Source organism: Notolepis coatsorum (genome assembly GCF_963971535.1).
Source record: "Notolepis coatsorum genome assembly, chromosome: 17".
Taxonomy (NCBI): Eukaryota; Metazoa; Chordata; class Actinopteri; order Aulopiformes; family Paralepididae; genus Notolepis; species Notolepis coatsorum.
The window spans coordinates 62,945,904-62,967,899 of record NC_140181.1 but is presented as its reverse complement, the minus strand read 5'-3'; the positions used below and the strand labels follow the sequence as shown (position 1 = coordinate 62,967,899).

At 45.8% G+C, this 21,996-nt stretch overlaps 1 protein-coding gene across 1 annotated transcript in view; it reads left to right on the top strand.

Annotated features, from left to right (window-relative positions):
- Positions 1–3,560: 3,560 nt before the first annotated feature.
- The window catches only part of LOC311244060 (retinoid-binding protein 7-like), a gene marked incomplete at its 5' end in the record, with an annotated part of 34,173 nt that continues 15,737 nt past the window's right edge, over positions 3,561–21,996 (top strand). Inside the window, one exon of the mRNA XM_084333470.1 lies at positions 3,561–3,633. Within this exon, the coding sequence (XP_084189596.1) occupies positions 3,561–3,633 (73 nt within the window). The remainder of the gene's footprint in view (positions 3,634–21,996) is intronic.

The window sequence follows — 21,996 nt, the reverse complement described above, 5'->3', positions numbered from 1 at the left end:
GCTCCTCCTGTCAGCCAAGTCTGTGTATAGTGGGTGAGAGGGGTTTTCCCTGATGGCCTGGAGCTTCGTAAGGCTCCTCTACGCCACCATCGCTAGAGAGTCCAGCTCCACCCCATCCACGCTACTGGCCTTCCTGACCAGCTTATCCAGCCTGTTTGCGTCCCCTGCTCTCAGTCCGCTGCCCCAGCAGGTCACAGCGTACAAGAAGGCGCCCGCCACCACCGACTCGTAGAACATCCTCAACATCCTTGAAACAGACATTGAAGGATCTCAGCCTTCTGAGGAAGTAGAGTCAGCTCTGGCCCTTCTTGTACAGTGCCTCTGCGTGTTTTGACCCGTTCAGTTTGTTGTCGATGTGCACACCGAGGTATTTGTAATCCTCAACCATGTCCACATCGACTCCACTGATGGAAACGGGGGTCACAGGTGCACTCCTCCTCCTCCCCAGCTTCACAACCAGTTCCCTGGTTCCAACATTTAGCTGCAGGTGGTTTTTATCGCACCATGTGATGAGGTCCACTACCAGTTCCCGGTATTCCCTCTCATCACCGTCCTTTATACAGCCCACTATCGCAGAGTCATCAGAAAACTTCTGAAGGTGGCAGGACTCTGAAGGTGGCAGGACTCTGACCGATAGTGGAAGTCGTTGGTGTAGACGGTGAAGAGGAAGGGAGAGAGGACTGTCCCCTGTGGGGCCCCGGTATTGCTGACCAGTCTGTCTGACACACAACACACAGCTTTGACTGTGGTCTGCCCATCAGATAGTCAACAACCCAGGACACCAGGGGGGCCTCTACCTGCATCGCCTCCAACTTCTCACCCAGCAGCCCAGGCCTTATGGTATCAAAAGCACTGGAGAAGTAAAAAAAAAAACATGACTCTCACAGTCCTCCCCGGCTTGTCTAGGTGAGTGTAGGCTCGGTTCAGCAGGTAGATGACAGCAGACTACCCCCAGTCGGGGCTGGTAGGCGAACTGGAGTGGGTCTAGGTGGGGTTTGATCACCGGGCGGAGTTGCTCCAGGACTAACCTCTCCATGGTCTTCATTATATGAGAGGTTAGAGCCACCGGCCTGTAGTCCTTGGACGTGCTGGGACGCGGGCACTTAGGGACAGGGACCACACAGGAGGTTTTCCACAGTATCGGGACTCTGCAGCCTCAGGCTCATATTGAATATGTGCTGGAGCACATCACACAGCTGAGAGGCACAGGTTTTGAGTACCTTTGGGCTCACCCCATCGGGACCCGCAGCCTTGCCTGCATGTAACTTGCTCAGCTGTATACTCACCTGGTCTGCAGAGAGCCACACTGTGGGGGTCTCAGGTGTTGGGGGGAGGGGCGGGTCTTCGGGCCACGGGAGGCAGACAGGCTGCGTCATTACTTTTACCAACCGATTTCCAGTTCCGCGTTCTGCGATCTGATTGGCCACTGACGTTTCTGGTCATGTGACATCTGTGCCAATCGTGTGACACCTGTTTCTATCACTGGTTAAGCTTAGGCACTCTTTCGAAGTTGGTTAAGGTTAGAGTTTGTCTTAGAGCAGGGCGATAGAACACCAGCCCTGATTCCAAACTCTAACCTTAACCTTCTTCGAAAGAGTCGCCTAAGCTTAACCAGTGATAAACTAGGCGTTAGGTAGTTTGCAGGCTGTTCGAGGCGGAAATAGGCGCAGAAACAGGTGTCACGCGATTGGCGCACATGTCACATGACCAGAAACGTCAGTGGCCAATCAGATCGCAGAACGTGGAACTGGAAATCCGTTGGTAAAAGACTCAGACAGGCTGCACCAGAGATTGATTGATTGAAAACTTTATTAACAGATTGCAGAATGGGTACAGTACAGTACAGCTCAATACATACAATTGTTAAGGGGATGCAGACCAAGCTGTACAAGCAAAACTGTACATTGGAATATTGACAACCATACTTCGTCATTTACTGTACATTGGAGGGGGTTGGGTTGGGACATTTACAGGGGCCAGTTTCGAATTGCAGTCTCCCGTAGGTGTTCTTTGAGAGTGGTTTTGAAAGTGGGTAGTGATTCACATTCCTTTACAGCTTTGGGTAAGGTGTTCCACATTGATGTGGCATAATTGCTAAACGTGTTTAGTCCCTTGTTTGAGCCGAATCTGGGTTTAACATGATTTGTGGAGCTCCCTCTGGTGTTGTGATCGTGGTATTCACTGACCTTTGGGAAGTATTTTGACATGTACATGGGTACCTTGGTCGTGTAGTGTATCTTGTAGACCAGGCCCATTGCAAGTTGCTGTACTCTGTCGTCTACTCTAAGCCATCCTAGGTTGTCAAAGTGGGCAGGGGTGAGGTGGGTTCTAGGAGTAAGGTCAAGCAGTAGTCTGACCAGTTTGTTTTGAGATGTTTGTACTTTTGTTTTGGGGCAGAGACTAGCCGGGGCCGCCGTATCAAAACAGGTTTAGCGCATTAGCCCTGTCTACATCTCCATCCACTCCCCTAACCGGTTTAATGCCGGTTATGGTCTGCATTCCAGTCCACACTTGTTTGATGTCATTGTTCTCCAGTTGGCCTTCCAACTTTCTCCTGTATTTGTCTTTGGCCTCTCTGATGATAGGCATGCCGGAGATCCAGCTTAGTGAAGACAGTAGCCTGGGTGAGGGGTTCAAGGGTGGAGCTCATGAGCAGAAGGGGATACTTGTTCTTAATAGTAATATCGTTCAGTTGGCGATAGTCAATGCAGGGTCGGAGGCCTCCGTCCTTCTTCACAAAGAAGAATCCCGCTGCCAAGGACTCAGAAGTGTACTCCTCCGCCTTCTCAGGGATGGTCAGACTGTACAGACGGCTGCTGGGGCGGGAGGCCCCAGAGCGGAGGTCAATAGTCAAAAACAATGCCATCAAAGAATGTTTCTCATTGCAGAGTGAGGTGTCATTTTCATGTTGACAAGCCACATTTCCATGTCTTCAGGTCAAAGGACCTTGATGCCCAAGGGAGGACTTGACCTTTAGAGTGCCTGCGGTGGAGTGATCCGTAACACCTGTCCTGACCTGACCTGTTTGACAGGTCTGATCCCCCATCTAAACCAACAAACTAGATTCTCCCACCGGCCTTCAGGTGACACTGGGTGAAAGCAGCATACGCCTTTAGGCTCCCTGCCACCTATTCCTCGAAGCCAGCCTCCTCGCTCTTCACTTCCTCTCTCATCCGCCCATCAAGTGAACACTGCTTCTCACCCGCACTCTTGACAGTCGGGAGTCTCTGGCCTGAACCACTTCTTCTCATCCGCTCTCTTGACAGTCCGGAGTCTCTGGTTTGAACCACTTGTCTGCAGTCCGGAGTCTCTGGTTTGAACCACTTCTCTGCAGTTGGGAGTCTCTGGCCTTAACCACTTCTCTGCAGTCCGGAGTCTCTGGTTTGAACCACTTCTCTGCAGTCCGGAGTCTCTGGTTTGAACCACTTCTCTGCAGTTGGGAGTCTCTGGCCTTAACCACTTCTCTGCAGTCCGGAGTCTCTGGTTTGAACCACTTCTCTGCAGTCCGGAGTCTCTGGTTTGAACCACTTCTCTGCAGTTTGGAGTCTCTGGTTTGAAAAATGCCAGTCAGCCTCATTGGGACCTGGGATATGGTTAGCAGCGTCAACTTTGATGGCTACATGATTGCACTGGGTGAGTCCTTACAGCATTTTGTATACTTGTTGTTGTTATAATATATTTTCTCCCATTGAATCTAGGGTTGTCCCCAACATAAGAAATGATTAAGTAAATGAATAGCCATAGTTTTATTTTTTAATGGTTGATTTAATCACCAAATCTGTGTTTCACTCATTGTTGCCCCTCGTGTAAGTTAATATACGCATGCCAAGGACCTCTTATGATGCCTCTGAGATGTACACATGCCAAGGACCTCTTATGATGCCTCTGAGATGTACACATGCCAAGGACCTCTTATGATGCCTCTGAGATGTGCTTGCCATTTTCCAGGAAACAACTCATTAAAGGTAGAAATTAATCTGTAATACCATCAAACGGTGATCTCTAGCCAAAAGAGCCCCTATTGGTGTTGCACTTTGTTTACATTTTCTTGGTTTTGGTCTGTTATGTGGGTTGTAGTTTAGTAACTTATTATACTGTGAATTTCTCCAGATTAACTCTAATGACACAATTTAATTATGGAGCCATATTTGAATCTTGATGTGTGCTTTGGGATACAGTTTTTCCATAAGTGTTTCAGACTTTTTTGTAGTGTTTGAATACGCTTGCATGTGTTATGGTTTGTGAGCGACCCCAAATGCACGACACAAGACAGGAATCAGAGTGAGACAAAATATGGTGTCATTTATTAAAACAAAAAAAACAAGGATCACCAACAACGTAGCGGGCACAAAGGGAACTCCCAGAGCGAGAGGCACTTAAAAACAGGAAGTCCTAAAAAAACTCAAAGTCCTCCTTTAACCCTTTACCGGCCAAGTAACCATTTTTGGCCATTTCCCCATACAATATATTTAGCCAGGTGGGAGAGGGGGGGATCTTTAATCTATGAAAAAAATGTCTTCCAGCCAATCAGCACATGTGGCTATGACACAGATATTGTCACCATCCCATCTGACCAATCAGGATAGCCCCCGGGGATCTGCAACTTCCTTCTTTTCACCACAGCAAAAAAATGCAAATTTTTGCACCTGCTTCTACTCTTCAAAATCCATTATTTTCTCAACATTTAGTCATTTAGCTGATAAGTTGATAACATTTACTCATTTTTGCAGTTGAACAATCATTGTAAAGGTTGGGATAGGTGTTTTTTGCATAGGATTAGTGAAATCAGGATTTTGCTAAAAAGTGGTGAAGCCATAAACAGTCATATGCCCCTTCAGGTGAAGTGACATTACATAGTGTCCATTTTTAGACATATGCCCGATGCATCTAGTCAGTCACACATAGGTATTACTTCTACCTAGTGCCATGTAGTACCCTGTAGTGCCATGTAGTACCCTGTAGTACCCTGTAGTATTGCCATGTAGTACCATGTAGTACCTTGTAGTACCCTGTAGTACCCTGTATTACCCTGTAGTACCCTGTAGTATCATGTAGTACCATGTGGTACCATGTATTACCCTGTAGTACCATGTAGTACCATGTAGTATCATATAGTACCATGTACCCTGTAGTACCCTGTAGTACCATTTAGTATCATGTAGTACCATGTAGTACCATGTATTAGCCTGTAGTACCATATAGTACCATGTAGTATCATGTAGTACCATGTAGTACCCTGTAGTACCCTGTAGTACTATCTAGTTATATAGTTTTGTCTGCTATTCTTCTTTGGGCCTTTATCGACTACTGTTGCCATGGCAACGCAAATTCAGGAAAACTCCCAATACATTTTCTTATTTATTTTATGTTATGAATCAGCCTGCCAAGTTTCATAGATATGCCCCCTAAGGAAAAATATGCCCCATAGCCCCCACATTTTTAGGGTACCGGTCGAGGACCTATTCACGGACACTTTGGTTAACCTTAATTTACAGGGGGAAAATCTATATATTTTTTTCAAAATTGTAGATAACTTTTGAAATAGCACCAAAATAACATTGGTTATATAAAAGTTGAAATTGTGAATTTCCAGGTATTTCAAGAAGTGACCGGAAAGTCCTAACTGAAAAAACATGTTCCCTTTAAGGTCCAACGAAAAACAAACCTGTAGGCAACAAAAACAGCGTCCTGTAAATACAATGTACAGACGTCCCCTTTAACTAATTCAGCGCCAGCGTGTACCCCCATCCCTGCTGTCTCTGGGCCAGCTTTTCGTGACCGTTTTCGCAATATTTCATGATCTTTGCAGAGCTATTGTATATTCTATATTATGCTATGGAGACAATAGTATGGCTCATTTGACAGACACTATTTGTAGTAGCCTACAACATGTAAAAAAGGGTTTCTACATACCTTCGTTCGTTCACAATTCCAATATAAACAGTTTCACTAAAATCCAAGCTGATTTCCTGGAACGCGAGTTACAGAACGTTTTCTGCTGGTATGTGTAAATCATGTTTTTTGCTCGCCTGAGACACATTATTTCCAGGTCAAAGGTAAACACATGGCCTTGTTTCTTCACAAAGCCGGGGGGGGGAGGGGGGGTTATAAATAAATGCATGTTTTATGATGGAGTTTCGGTAAAGTACACGTAAAAAAAGACGTTACCTTTGTTTTAGATGTACTCCATTTCTCACATCGAGTCCAAACGTGTCTTGAATCAGAACAGGATCAATACTAGCCTTCATCCGTCTACTTCATCTGCTCGAGCCAGACTATATCACGGAGCCGAATAGGTTTCTTCATCAGTCGATTTGGTTATAGTTGTTTTGCATTTTACCAGTAGTGCTTGGTCCAACATAGTCCAACATCAGTCTGGTGGAAACGCACATTATTATCCATAATCATCATCCATAATCCGTTTTGTCTTCTTCATCATATATCCAATAGTTCGCTCGCCATTGCATTGCAGCCAGTGTTAATTTTGGCAGCTATTTTAATTTTAGTTTTAGTCTTGCAAATGCTCCTTTTTCGTTTTTAACTAAATCAGCTGATTCACAATAAGTTCAGTAAAGGCTAGAAGCCCAATAGTAACCAAACATTCCTTGAAATGGTCAATAGATTCAGAAATAAAGTAATTTACAAAATTTGTTTTTTTACCAACAAAGCAACATTAGGATAGTGTAACACAGTACACACTGATTGCAATTCTCACTGGGACCTTCTGTAAAAATTTCACACACGTCACACACATTCCCTTTTGTCCGTCGAGTACAACCGTAGATCGCTGACGTCACTTTAAACTTAAAACTTAAAATGGCGGCCTCCATCAGAGCATTCGGCTAACAACATTAGCTTAGCGAACCTGCCACTGCACTTCTATGTGCATAAAGTGTGCTAATAAAATATCACAGCCCCTAAGACTGGGAGCGTTCTAACTCTACTGAGCATGTACCCAACATTATATGAAAAATAAAGTAATTACGATGTTTTAGTGCGCTTCAAGCGCTAAAGGGATTCATTAACAACTTATACTAGTAGGACCCATCTCACTCTGTGTTAGTACTCGTCTGTGTCTTTTCTTTTCATATCAACCTTACCTTTTATTTTTTTTTAAGATTTATTTTTTAGCGTTTATCGCTTTTTTTCTACTGGGCAGTCCAGTAGAGAGAGAGAGAGAGAGAGAGAGAGGAAGAGCGGGAGAAGAGTGGGGGGAAGTAATGACGCCGGGTCCGGGAATCGAACCCGGGTCGGCCGTGCCGTGACGCAGCGCGTTACATGGTTCGCCACTTGGGCGACCCAACCTTACCTTTTTAAGTATTTTGTATTTGTATTTATTGGTTTAAAATACAGAGACAGTGCATATTAAGGATCATTTGACTGTAAATATGCCATTTTATCCAGGTTGGCTCATTTTCAACTGTAGTCTCTGGGGCAGGTGACATGAGCACTACAATAATTAAGACATAGTACAATAATTAAAACACAGTAGGAATCAGTATAGGTTACAATACACTAAAATACATACAAATAAATACATTAAAATACATTACAATACATCACAACCCCTCAGTTAAAATGGTCACACACTTGACCATCTCTCAACCATGATTTTAAGTTAGTTTTAAATGAAATGTAGCTTTGATACTCCCTGAGCCGTGTTGGCAGACTGTTCCAGGTGTGGGCTGCTCTCACGGAAAAGGCTGCCTGACTAAAAGCAGACCTCCTGTTTGGGACTACACAGTCCCCTCTGACTACAGACCTGGTATATCTGTATGTTTTATGAAAGTACAGAGGGGGGGGAGGAGCCAAGCCATGTAGGATTTTAAGGCAGGCATCTTTGAATTCGACGAGATTGTTGCGAGAGTAACACCCCTGCACAAAAAAGGCAGTAAATTAGACCCTGGCAACTACCGCCCTAACCTCCATCTCAAAAGTCATGGAATTTTTTTTATACGAACAGGTCGAAAAATACAGTGCGGAAAAATATCGAATCTACGAATTCCAATCTGGCTTCAGAACATCCCACTCCACTGACACATGCCTTCTCTATTTAAACGACCACATCAAACAAGAGGTGGACGCGGGCAAATACTGCGGCATGGTCATGCTGGACCTACAAAAGGCCTTCGACACTGTCAATCACACCATTCTGATTGACAAGCTAAAAGCAATTGGTTTTGATAGTGAGCTGGATCATGCAATCCTACCTGGAGGGGAGAGAGCAGATGGTGGAGGTAAACGGTACCCTACCCCCCCCCCCCCCTCACAGTGAGCTGTGGTGTTCCACAAGGAAGCATACTAGGTCCGCTACTGTTCCTAATTTATGCAAATGACATGTCGTCAGCTTGTGACTGCAACTTGTTCCTGTTTGCGGACGACTCAGCCCTGCTGGTCTCTGACAAGAACAAGTTACAGGTTGAAAAAACCCTCAGCTCAGAACTAGGCAAAATCTTATCTGCCCCTGTAAATGTCCTAACACAACCCCCCCAATGTACAGTAAATGACCAAGTATGGTCTTGTCAATATTCCAATGTACAGTTTTGCTTGTTCAGTTGTACAGTGTCCCCCACCCACTCCTCCTACCCAAGGCTATTAGCTATTAGCTCTTCTCGCAGCCTAGCCATCGTCTTTAGCCTCCGTTGTCTTAAATGCTATGTTCTTTTGGTAGAACTCTTCGGCTGCCGCAGAAGTGTTGAGAGAGTTATTGGTATAAGCTGTATGCAGTGTTAATTTTGTCAACGGAAATTATGACGAAAGATGTTTGTCAACGAAGGTTTTTTTCATGACAACAACGAGACATGACATCACGTTATTGAAGACCATATGACGCTAATGTGACTAAATAGTTAATTAAATATCGTTGACCACAACTGAGGACACAAAAATGTAATTTACAAAAACCAGGACGAAATTTCTCTTCATGTATGTTGATATTGTTGACTAAAACAAGACGAGACAAAATAATTATAACTTTTCGAATAATTCACATTATTATTATGCCATCGTCCCGACAGAGCAGTGTGACGGGGAGCTCTGTAGCTGAAGAGCTATCTGAAAAGCTAGTTTTAGCTTAACGTTACCTTGGCTGACGTTGGGACTATTCATAATCCAGCTGCAGACCTGCAAGCAAAGTACAGCAAGTTGGCAAAGGAGTATTCCAAGGTAAATAACTTTTTCACCAGTAACGTTACATTGTTTGTCTTTCCATCTAGCTCGCGTTAACTGCTAGCTCACGCTAACGTGGCTAACTGATCGACCCACACATGCACGCAATTAATGACATAATGCGGACAGCCATACCGGTGACAATGTTTAGCTTTTAGTGCCAAATGATAAGAATCTGAGGCGGAGTCTCAAAAGAGAATATTTATTTTGCATTAAAAATCACAAAACAGAGCCTCTGCTACTACAGTAGCTAACCTAAACGGAGCCTTCTGGTAGCAAGTGCAACAACGCAGGGGCGTAACTATGGGGGGGGGGGGGACACCGGTGACATGTCCCCGGCATGGTTTCAGAATGCAGTTATTGTCCCCCCCACGTTTTTACCGTCCAAAGATAATACATGGATAATAAACGGACACGCGACCGCGGCGACCAGCACTAGGACCACACACGGAAAATTGCTGATTGTCTCTGAGCTGAGTCTCTGACTACCTGTCCTGACTGAGCTATTATTATGCAAAGATGAGTACTGTAGATGGGGGTCGCATTCTTGCCCTGCACGGGCCAAGTACCCACTCGCTACAGTACTCGTCTTTGCATAATAATAGCTCAGGTCGTCAGCCGAGGTGTGTGTTCAAATACGTCATCACATACACGGTATAAACAGAGATAAGATAAGACAGTATGTGTTCAGACCTGCATGCAACAACGCAAGGATGGCACCGTCGCCCAAGAGGAGAAAGCTACTTCTTCAAAGCAAACTAAGTTTTGCTACGCTGTCGCCAGCGCCTCCTAGTTTATTATTATTTGTCACAACAAAATACAGAATACTTTTTGATGAAATGCTTGTTTCTGTATGAGCCCAGTGTGTCGTTTACATGGAGAAATGGCGCCACTGCCTGGGAAATGCGGTATTGCACACCTGGTATTATAAAAAAAATCAAGGTAGGGGGGGGGGGGGGGGGGGGGGGGCCTCCGACCCCCCCCCCTGCGACGTCACTGACCACGCCCCCAAATATGTCCCCTGCACCACTATCAACAGAGTTACGCCACTGCAACAACGTATAACGTCCGTGTGGAACCAATGTGCCAACAACCAATCGGCTCAAACAAGGGACTCAACACTTAACAATTATGCCACAACAATGTGGAACGCCCTACCCACAGCCATAAAATAATGTGAATCACTACCCTCCTTCAAAACCACTCTCAAAGAACACCTACGGGAGGCTGCAATTTGAAACTGGCCCCGGTAAATGTCCAAAACCACCCACCCACCCACCAACCCCCTCCAATGTACAATTTCTTCCCCCTCGAATGTATATATTTTCTTTTATGATCTCAGTCTCTTAAAAAATACTGTATATTTGTATATCTTGTATGTCATAAATGTCTGGATGTAACAGTACTGTATGTTGTGTATGTCATAAATGTCATGATGAATTGAAAATGGGGGACCCTGATGTAAACAAGATGAAAGTCTTTCTCTGGTCTGCATCCCCTTAACAATTGTGTGTATTGAGCCGTACTGTATTGTACCCATTCTGCAATCTGTTAATAAAGTTGTTCAATCAATCAATCAATCAATCAATCAATCAATCAATCAATCAATCAATCAATCAATCAATCAATCAAACCTTTCCGTGGGTGAACTCATTGAGCATACTGTAGTTGTCAATTAATGATACTAATACTAATCTATACAGTCACCTGTTGTTGAATAAATACCATTACTTTCTAGTTATTACTAAAAAAAAACAGTATATATAAAACAGTAGCTGTAAAAAAGAAAAGAAAAAAAAAGGTTTATAATTTATATAATATCATCTTTTTTTTCTTCTTTTTTTTTAATGTATGCACTGGTATCGGATCAGTATAACCAGACCTAGACCGCCTCTAACCCCTAACCAGACCTAGACCACCTCTAACTCTAACCCCTAAGTTAGGGTTGTGACTTAGAGGTGGTCTAGGTCCGGATAGGGGTTACGAGTTGGTCTAGCCCTTTACATCCATCTATCTAAATAATAATAATAAATGATAATGAATGCTTAACTACCCCTAAGTTACCCTAACCAGACCTAGACCACCTCTAACTCTAACCACTAACCAGACCTCTTCCATGTGGCACTTTAACACTGACCTCAAAATGTGATTTTATATAATGTTTAGCAGATTGCAATCAGTGTGTACTACTAGTACTACTGTGTGTGTTCTGTTTACTTAGTTTACAGTATCCTATGTTGTTATAGAATAAACCGCTGCCAGACACAGCAGAGAGCTGAGAGAGGACAGACATGACAGAGAGGACAGACACAGCAGAGAGAGGGGACAGACACAGCACAGAGAGGACAGACATGGCAGAGAGAAAGGAAAGACACAGCAGACAGAAGACAGACAGAGTTCAGCGTCGTCTCTCTGGTCAGAAACAACGTCACCACATCCGTAATGCTCTCTTTGATGCATACATTGGACCATGTCTACACCAATATATACTGTAGGGATCTCAAACTCAATTTACCTGGGGGCCGCTGGAGGTAGAGTCTGGGTGAGGCTGGGCCACATCAAATATTCCACAAAAAAGGGTTTCAAGTATTCAAAAAAGAAGTACAACTGATCCAATCTTCTCAATCTTTAGCAATAACATTTCAGAACATGAACAGTTCTTCAGAACATAGGCTTCTCAGTGGTGTCAGTGGACTCATCCACAGCTATGGAAATGCACTGTGCATTTTTTTTTATTCTATCACAAAGCTGTTTAATCAAATCACCAGCCAGTATTTCAGTTATTCTGGTTGCTGTGCTATCTGAGGGGGATTTGCTTTTGTTTGCCTTCAAACATGGTCTCCATCACTTCAGTCATACATTATTTTCAAATTGCCACCCTTCACAAGAGCTACCATTTCTAACTTTCTTGGCATATAGTCACATTGGTTTGGTGCTGGGACTCAGGATGAACGCATATTTTTCTGTCCATTCACCTTTGAATTGCAGACGCAGTCGACTTTTCTTTTACTGACCATCTTTGAAAATGCCATATTTTTCTGCTGGCTGCCTGCTGGCGAAACTAGGCTAGTAGTTACATTTATCTCACAGAGATAAAACTGGGAGCGAGTTCTGTGTCATACTAGCTCCCGCTCAGCGTCTATTGCATATATCTCGCTTCAGCGTATATACACTGAATAAATTTCAAAATGTACCTTTACATGCCAGCATTCATCTGGCCACACCCCCATCCGCTTACCTACATAAGCAGGGATGGGACCACACACTCATCTCCTTCTCAAATTTCATCACAAGCTAAGTGCTGCTCACATGCCCACTTGACGTGGAGAAAAATATTTACTCTGAGGAAAGGAAGAACAAGGAGATACGTTGACATCATATCTTTATTTTCTCTCTCACTATTTTCGAGAAGATACGGCGATATTGTCTTCGTACTGGAGTGTCTGGAAGATGATGATCATTCTAAAAATCCTCCACCGGTTTTCGTATTGGGAGCGCGCCGCTGCATGCCTCCCAACTGCAGTTCCTTGCTGTGGCTGGTTGCGGTAAAACCTTTCAGCACAGCTGGACTGTAGGACGCGCCGCTGTTGTGAGAAGCGGTGGTTCCAGGTTGGTGAGTAATGTTTTGCTTGCAAGCCCCACTTGTCTGTTAGTGCTATGGGGGCTAGCTGACAATGTTTACGAACACTGGCCCCAGATTAAGGTCTTTTGTTCAGCCTCTTAGGCAACAGTGGAAGACCTTGGTCTGAAGCCCATTATTATTAACTAGTGGGCCACGACCAGTAACACTGGTGATCCCTGTGTTTTCTGGACGAGTGGATGTTTCTCTGTCACCGCGAGGCCCCGTCTTTCATATACAAATGAGAGTATTCCCTCACGAGGAAATATGGGCATGGATGTTCGTTAGTGGAAGATCTGTGTTCAAGTCAGCTACAGCCCAGATGGGAATTGTGCTGGCCCCGCCGGGTGTTGGTAAAATCACCGTTGTAAAACTGTGTTAACATCTTGTTTCTCTTTTCTCTTAAAAAGTGAGGAGGGTTTCAGAACGGCGGCCTGTCTGAGTGATTGTTATATCATTGTGTACAAGTTCAGGTGATAGCTGCTTAGCTTACGTGCTAGTGGTGGCCTACTGTTAGCCAGTCAGCTGTTAGCTGCGGCGCTAGCCTGTTGTGATCACTAGGCTAGGAAACGTTAGCTTGCGTGCTAGTTGTGGCCTACCTAGGCTAGGAAACGTTAGCTTGCTGCTATCAGCCGAGGGCGGCCGTTAGCTTAATGCTACACTGTTGAACGTGCTGTGACTATAACATGTTTTAAACACTCTTGACTACGACGTCATCTTTGACAGAGGATGTTCGTCGAACCTGCCCTGAGCCAGGCCGGCAAGGACTGCGTCAACAAGGGGGACCGTAGCGGCGGGATGGAGCGGCGACGCTGCCCAGGTCGACAACACAGCACGGCTGTGTTTACTACGGTGCCTTGTTAGAGACTGCAGTTTCGCTTGATCTGCGCTCAAGGTAGGCAAGGCCTGACCAGACCTTGAACACTTCTTCTTGCTTTCCCTTCTAAATGTCTTGTAAATAACAATGTTTTCCAAAACGAGTGTTGCTGCACTACATTTAGGATACGATGCGAGTTATGTGTGAATTGTCTTGTCACTGGTATTTAGCTTCTCCATGCAAATCGGGTTGTTTGTTACAGATGTGAAAATGATCTGGTTTGTTGTGTTGAGAAACATCATGTGTGTTTATGTACCGTGTACTCACAACTAAGGGGGTTAAACTAACCTATAAAGCTATGCTTAGTGACATATGAGTAAAGAATGATTATTTTCTCAGCCTGTAATGACAATGAACAGTGTGTTCACATATTAACAGGTTTTCCTGTTTTAACTGGCCGTATTAAGGGTAAAGTAGGAGGGTTGTGTTTCCCCCCGGTTCCCTGGGGACTTCTTCATCCTCCTCTCAGACATGTTGTTACACTACATTGTGTCACTGTGTGGTAGGGATACAATGTAACCCTTGGCTTGATTTCTGAGGTTGTGCTAAAACTGCTTGAGAAACTTTATTTTCCTAAAAGAAAGGATTGTTTGGTCGCTTTTCGTGTGTGCTTAGCAAGGCCTGTGGCCGATACTAATCGAGAATTATGTATTCTCTCATTATGAAAAACGGCGTTCCTCTGTAGAGTGTTTTTTGCCATTTTTTGTAGGTGATGATGGGTTGTGTGTGTCATGTGACCTACAACTGGGTTGGGCTGGCCACAGAAGCACATGTGTAAGTTTGGTACCGGGGCTCTTGGAGAGCCCTCTCTATTCTGTGTTTTTTCCTTAGTAAAGATCAGATAGCAGGTTAGCACATGCGCTGTGTGAAGCTGTTAGACGCTTCATGGAGCTGACTATGACTGTGTCATACTCTCTTTTTGTCATTACATCGTATCATGGGTGTGGGGTCGTAAAGGGGTGAACTGGTAACCTTTCCTCCCCCTTTTTTCTGTTGGTCAGGGGTAAACCCACCTGTCCTTCAAGGTTCCTGTCACGTTGCGGTTCGGCACGTTACAGGGTGAGGGGGGGGGGGGGGGGGGGGAGTTTCCTGGTCCCATGCCCTGGAATATTGGGCGTGTGCACCGCACAAATTCCCCCGCCATAGAGTACGTCAATGTGCGCGCGTCTGTTGGTAGGACTTCCGTGTGCTGTTCAGGTCCATGTGATGGATCTGTTTCGGGGGGTGGTCAGGGCTCCTCCTCATGAAGCTCCTATTCGGGCCTTCTGTCAGTTGGGTCACTCCTTCCATGTGAGGGAGCCTCCTTCGGAGTACAGAGCCTCCTCCTCAGATTGTCAAGGTGAGTGGAACCTCAAGAAGGAGTCCTACTCTATTGTGTGTGTATTCGATTCAATTCGATTATTGAGTGTGTATGGGTTCAGTGCCTCCTCCCCGGAGAGCCCTAAAACCAATCTTTTACATGGCTCAAGGTGCAATATATTCTTTTAAATCTGTACAGCTCGCGTGGGAAGTCTCTCTGGGGATTTCCGTCTCCTTCCTATGGGAGGGTGGTGGGATGTAAGAATGTGATACATTTTTACCCCCGGCGGTGTAGACTGGGATACATACTGTTGGTGCTTCCTTCTTTTCTATTAAAAAGAGTTGGAGTTAGGAAGTATCACACCCCTCTTGTCGTTCCCCTGGGCGCCTTGGGGATTCAATGGCAGGTCTAAATAACCTGTTCATTGATGTGGTTGTGTCCCGACGCACGCATAGTGCTAGCTCAGGGTGTTCTGTAATCAGGCGACTGACTGGCACGCCTTGGTTGCTTGGGGTTAAAACAGCGTTTTTATAAAGCAACTGGGATGGAGGTTTTTCCTCTTCCGACGACCTGTTTTGGTTATCGACGGATTCTCGTTCATATCTGGGGGATGATGACGGAATGGATCTGAACATATGTAGAGGGGTCTCACGCCCTGGGGGTGGGCCACCGGGCGCGGTTCGCCCCGAACGTCTGGGTGGCGCCTTCTTTTCATGTTTAAGATCAACACGCATATCTGCCCCTTCTCCTGGAGTAGGCATGTCGGCGTGGTTAGGGCACGGGACTGGTTCTGGTCACGCTCGTCCGGATCAGTTAAACCCGTTGTCTGCCGGGGATGCAGATCTGCTGTTCTGGTACCCTGAGGGACTTGGGCTTTTTTCAGGGGGAAAAATGCCAGGTCGGTCCGGGTGTCACAGGGTTAAGTGCTATGGAGACCCTGGTTGGGTACATTTTGTACTCAGCACTGTCGTCATGGCTTACGGCCATGCCAACCTGTACACGCTCGATCTCGTCAGATCTCGGCCGCTACACAGGTTGGTCCTGGTTAGTACTTGGTTGGGAGACCGCCTGGGAATACCAAGTACGGTGTGCTTGGGGCTGGTTCTCCATTCTTTTCGCTCCTCTCTCACGCATGGCGAAGAGGGGCCTGTTGGGGTGGTCTTTGACCTCCTCGGGGGACCCTGTGCTCCCCGTATCACCGGGCCCGGTCCGAAGTAATGTTTTCGTTGACCCGTAGGCTCGGGATAACCCTGTTGGAAACTGGAACACGGGTACTGCGGTAGTGCCGCAGGTATGTTTTTTCCTGAGGGGTTATGGGACCAACCACCGCATAGGGTAACGACTAGGTGGTTGGTTCTCTGGTGTGTTGGAGCAGTGTCAACTCCCGGGTTAACCGGTTGAGGGTGCCCCTGCACGTTCATGACGTCTGCCAATCGTGTCAGCCTTCTCTGCCTCAACCCCTCTGGGTGGGTTTTTTTTAAATGGAGGCTTGGTCATGCAACAACGCCAGCATGCGCCCCTTCCGCCGGGGCGGCTGTGTTCAGCTGTCCCCTCTGGCGCCTGTCTCGTCCGCAGTCTCCAGGCTCGGGTTAACAGCCTGTTGCCTGGTTTTCCCCGGTGCGCTGCCTGCTTCCGTTGGTTAACCTTTTTGTGTGCTTGCGGCCATGCTGACTGCCTGTTCTGCAGGGTCAGTGTGCCAGGCGGTGTACTATTGGGGGGACAGGGCCCGCTCGGCTGAGGGGCCTTTGTCCGAATACGCTGGCGATGTGGGGGGCGGGGTCACTAAGTGCCCACCTGGTGGGGTCTTGATGCTGCCATCATGGACTTCTCCGGGCCCCCGTTCCAGGGGGTCCAGTCCCTTTGGTGGGTCTGGGCCTTCCTTCGCGCTCCGCTGCTACGGCCTTGCCACGGGGTTGGGTTTGCCCTTGATCCCGTGATTCTGGGGGCAGTAACGAGGTTGTTCCCTCCGTTCGTTCCCGGGTGGCATGCGGGTTGTGCGTGTGTGTAGTCGTGGGGTCAGGCCACGGTCTGCTCACCCTGTGCGTTGAGTTGCTTGAGTGCCTCTTCGCACGGTCGGGTCCGTCGCCCTCCCGGGGACCTCCAATAGGGGGGGTGCCCTCCATTAGGGGGGGTCCGGGGGGGCTCGGCCCTCCCTGTTCTGATGGTTGTGGGGGGCCTCAGCGGGGTTAATTTGTCGAGCTTCTAGCTCCCGCTCAGCTCCTGTTATGCAATAGACGCTGAGCGTGAGCTAGTATGACACAGAACGTTAGGTTATGTATATAACCAAGTTCTGTTAATACTAGTGACGCTCAGCGTCTAGACGCCGCTGCGGCCCTTGATTTTTTATTGTGGTGAAATTTGTTGGGAAGGAGATGAGTGTGTGGTCCCATCCCTGCTTATGTAGGTAAGCGGATGGGGGTGTGGCCAGATGAATGCTGGCATGTAAAGGTACATTTTGAAATTTATTCAGAACGTTTACTGTATATGCGCTGTCAACTCTGCTTTGACTCAGACTGTTTAAGACCCACCCTACTCTGCCTCTGATTCGCAGAATGTGGGTGAGGGGGGAAAACACTGACGGGATGGGTGAATACTTTCGGCAGCCCACTTGTCCTTCCGCATTACTCTGATCGGCCGAGCGCGCGCATGAGCCGCGACGGGCTCCTCCGCTGGACGAAGCCAGAGACGGTCTTATTGTGTTACTGCTTCTCGGCATAAGCCCCATAATAAGACCGTCTCTGGCTTCGTCCAGCGGACACCATGATGAGCTCAGCGATGCTGCTCACGGTCTTGGCTGCAGCCATCCTCACTGCTGCCGGAGCTACTGGAGCCACGCCGGTCTGCGAGGCTGCGCTGGTGGCGGGAGAGAGAGCACGGAGGGTCGTTGATGAGCTCAGCGATGCCCGAGTCGCGCGATTTTTTATTGGTTTGTCATGACAAACCAATTACATAATCCAACATATGTGTAAAGAAACAACATATTCCAGTTAACGGTATATTTTTTTAATGATTCGTTACGGCGTAATCAATACTTCCATTTGTATAAATTGGGTTAAGCGGAGCGTAGTATTCCTGCCTGGCTGAGGAGCCTGTCGCGGCTCATGCGCATGCGCGCGCTCGGCCAATCAGAGCAATGCGGAAAGACAAGTGGGCTGCCGAAAGTATTCACGCTGACGGGACGCAGACGCGTTATTTTTTTTCGTAGCCACATTTTGCGGAGACGCTCTCTGATTTGCCACTGACTAACGTTCTCTGATTGGCCACTGACATGTGCGTCAATCGCGTGACGAGCTGTGTCTTTGCCCATATCTGGCTCGAACAGCAGCAAACTGCGTTATTTTTTTCCGTAGCCGCATTTTGTGGAGACGCTCTCTGATTGGCTAGCCGCGTACAGCGAAGCCCCTCTCTGTTTGGTTGAGCGAAGCCCCTCTCTGATTGGTTGAGCGAAGCCCAATCGGAGACGCTCTCTGATTGGCCGCTGACATGTTTGCCCAATCGCGTGACGAGCTGTGTCTTTGCCCATTTCCGCGTCGAACAGCCTGCAAACTACCTGCCGTTCATAACCGTCGAAAGAACTTGCCGTCACGCTCTAAGACAAACTCTAACCTTAACCAACTTCTAAAGAGTGCCTAAGCTTAACCAGTGTAGAAACAGGCGTCGGCCAATCAGAGAGCGTCTCCGAAAAATGCGGCTAGGTTTAAAAATAACGCAGAGGCGAGCGTAATCGCGGAAATGTAATGTTATGTTCGAATCCATGAATACATATTTATCTGTTAACAGAACTCAGTTTAGGGCGACAATAATGTGGTCAAGAGGCATGGTTTCTATCTTGTGCCTGAACTGGCGTGGCTTCTTTTATTTACATGTCAGCAACAGTAGTAGTACAACTCTTCTCTCTCTGAGAGACATTGGGGGAGAGAACGAAAGGGGTGGGCACCTTTCCTTTTATAGTTGCCATAAAGTAGAATACCTGGGTGGCTCCGCCTAGAGCGCCCTCCAGTGGGGACAGATATATATGCAACTAGGCAATCACTGGTGGAGACAATTGTCTACGCAGGTAAACAGTTACTAGTGTAAACAGTCATATGTACAGTTAGACAGTTACTAACAATCCTATACAGAGTCTCTGGTCTCAACACTCCCACTTTTTAGCATACTGGCTGACTTCTTGGAAAAAGATTTTAACAAAGGAAATAATATATATAAACTCAAAAGCATCCATAGGGTATGACATTCAATACCTTCACATTAAACATGACCTTTACAAATCACGTCAGTTTTAGGCTCCCTCATAGTATCTATTACTCTGTTGTCCGTTGGACAGTAAACGGGTGTCATTCTTTCTTATCTGATGGCATACCTGATGAGATGATATTATGTACATGTTTACATCTATATTGACACCTTAGGTTCCTAGTAATCACAATGGTCCCCTGGTTGTCCTTATAAACAACAGTCTCCATACACAATGTTCATCATTTTAAACGGTTTAGACAGAACGGCCATTCTTCAAAAAACACCATATTTGGTATAGAGGATATATTTCAATTACCTGCTGCATCTTGAACAATGCATTCATAACCTTATCTTCATCACTTCGAGCAGTTGCTCTAGATCAGTGGTCACCAACCCGTCGATCTTGATCGACTGGTCGATCTTTGAGACTGTCCCTGTAGATCTTTCCATGAAAAAAAAAAAAAAATTAGATCTTACCCTGAGAGTCCACATTACAGTTCTACCTTTGTTTTGATGTGAAAAGTGATGCTGCACTTAGCACTGACTGAGAAAGTACACATACAGTTCTACTTTTGTTTTGATGTGAAAATGATGCTGCACTTAGCACTGACTGAGAAAGTACACATACAGTTCTACTTTTGTTTTGATGTGAAAATGATGCTGCACTTAGCACTGACTGCACTTAGCACTGACTGAGAAAGTATACATTACAGTTCTACTTTTGTTTTGATGTGAAAAGTAATGCTGCACTTAGCACTGACTGAGAAAGTACACATTACAGTTCTACTTTATAAAATGCTAATTGTAAATTATGTTTGTCAATGTTAATAATATGAGAAAGTCCACATTACAGTTCTACTTTTGTTTTGATGTGAAAAGTGATGCTGCATAAGATGACTGCACTTAGCACTGACTGAGAAAGTACATAATAGTTCTACTTTGACGTTTTAATGTTGGACCAAAGCATTGCATGTAGGGATGTCCGATATTATCGGCCGACCGATATTATCGGCCGATATCGGCAGTAAAATGTGATATCGGAAAATATCGGTATCGGTTTAAAAACAAAAAAAAACAATAACAATATTTGTTATATATATATATCCAGTGAAATTATTAGTTACCTGAAATTATTAAGTTTTTTGGACGGGGAAACCCTGCATATATCGGTATCGGTTGATATCGGTATCGGAAATTAAGAGTTGGACAATATCGGAATATCGGTATCGGTAAAAAAGCCAATATCGAGCATCCCTAATTGCATGTAATTAGAATACAGGCAAATAAAAGTCATTTAGTTTAAAGTACAATCTTGGCTGTCTTTTTCTCTCAACGCTTCAATAGGTAGATCTTGCCTTCACCAAAAAAAAAAAGTGATCTTGGGCTTAAAAAGGTTGGTGACCACTGCTCTAGATAAACACATTTTTCATTGTCATAGCTAGAGATATATACTCAGCTTCACAGGCTGATAGTATCCCTGTAGGCCCTAAGCCCTTAAACCTTTGTCGTCTTTTCTGAAACACCGCTGTCCGTCTGCAGCACCTCTGGGATAACGAAAAACATATTTTTGACATAGTTTAATTATTCTCTGTGGGGTAAATAAACATACTCCGACACTCTTACTCACTACCGAACATAGGTCAGGGCGAGTACATGTTGTCCAACTGAATGAAGCTACCCACAGTTTATCTATACATTTCTTCCTTTAGTCAAAAACATCTCAGGACCTTTCCCCACATATCTCTTGTGGGATATTTTTACACAGTTGGCAGACTGTTCGAAGTCCATACCTATAAAATGGTTTAACCTGCCTAGGTCTTTCTTTTGTGGTCTGGAGCGATGATCAAATCCTCCACTTCTGTATTTTAACATTGTAAACCACCCACCTTTGTACTTAAACATGGGATTAAACATATGATCCATTTCAGCATTTTAAACCTGGTAACTCATCCACCTCTGTACTTAAACATGGGACCAAACATATGGCTCAATTCTTCAGCATTCAATACATTTTCTATGAACCATACTTTGTATTTACCGTGGTCTTCAATACCTTCCTGGATTGAATATACCCATCTCCCTCCCACTGACTGCCTGCCCTCTAGTAACTTGGTTGAGTACATCCATTTCCCTCCCACTGTATGCATGCCCTCTTCGGGGGACATTGTGGCCTCTTTAAAGGTCAGGTTTACCCCACTGACTACCCTGTAGTAGTGCTCAACGGGGATAGGTGTATTGTCCTCCTCGTCACTCCCTTCCCTGGCATAGCCTGTCAGATGTTCTGGGGGTCTGTGTTCCCTTGGGGGATACCTCCCACTGCTTGAGGCACTTGACGTCGCCCTCGGGTGTTCCTCGTCATCGCCCTCTGGGGGTAGCTGGCTGTCTGTCTGCACAACTGTACTAAGTACACTGGGGTGGTGTGTTTCTATTTCTACACACCTTGCTCTGGCTCCTCTGTCTGTGTCTCGCTCTCACAGGTTGCCTTCGTGACAAACTTGACTAGCATGTGTTTCTGCACTGTCCCTTTACCAGGATGATAAACTAGGAGAGCAGGACTTCCTCTGTCGTGTCCTACGAAAAATCCTTTTACATCCTTGGACTTGGGTTTTCCCCTGTCCTGCAGGTACGCATAACACACTGATCCAAATCGGTGCATTCTGGCTAGATTACACTTCTTTCCTGTCAGCGCTGTATACGGAGTGGTGCCCGAGTGCTTATTAAAGCACCTGTTTCTGGTATAAGCGGCTTCTTGCACCGCATAATGCCACAGGCTCTTTGGTAAGTTACTATCTGCTA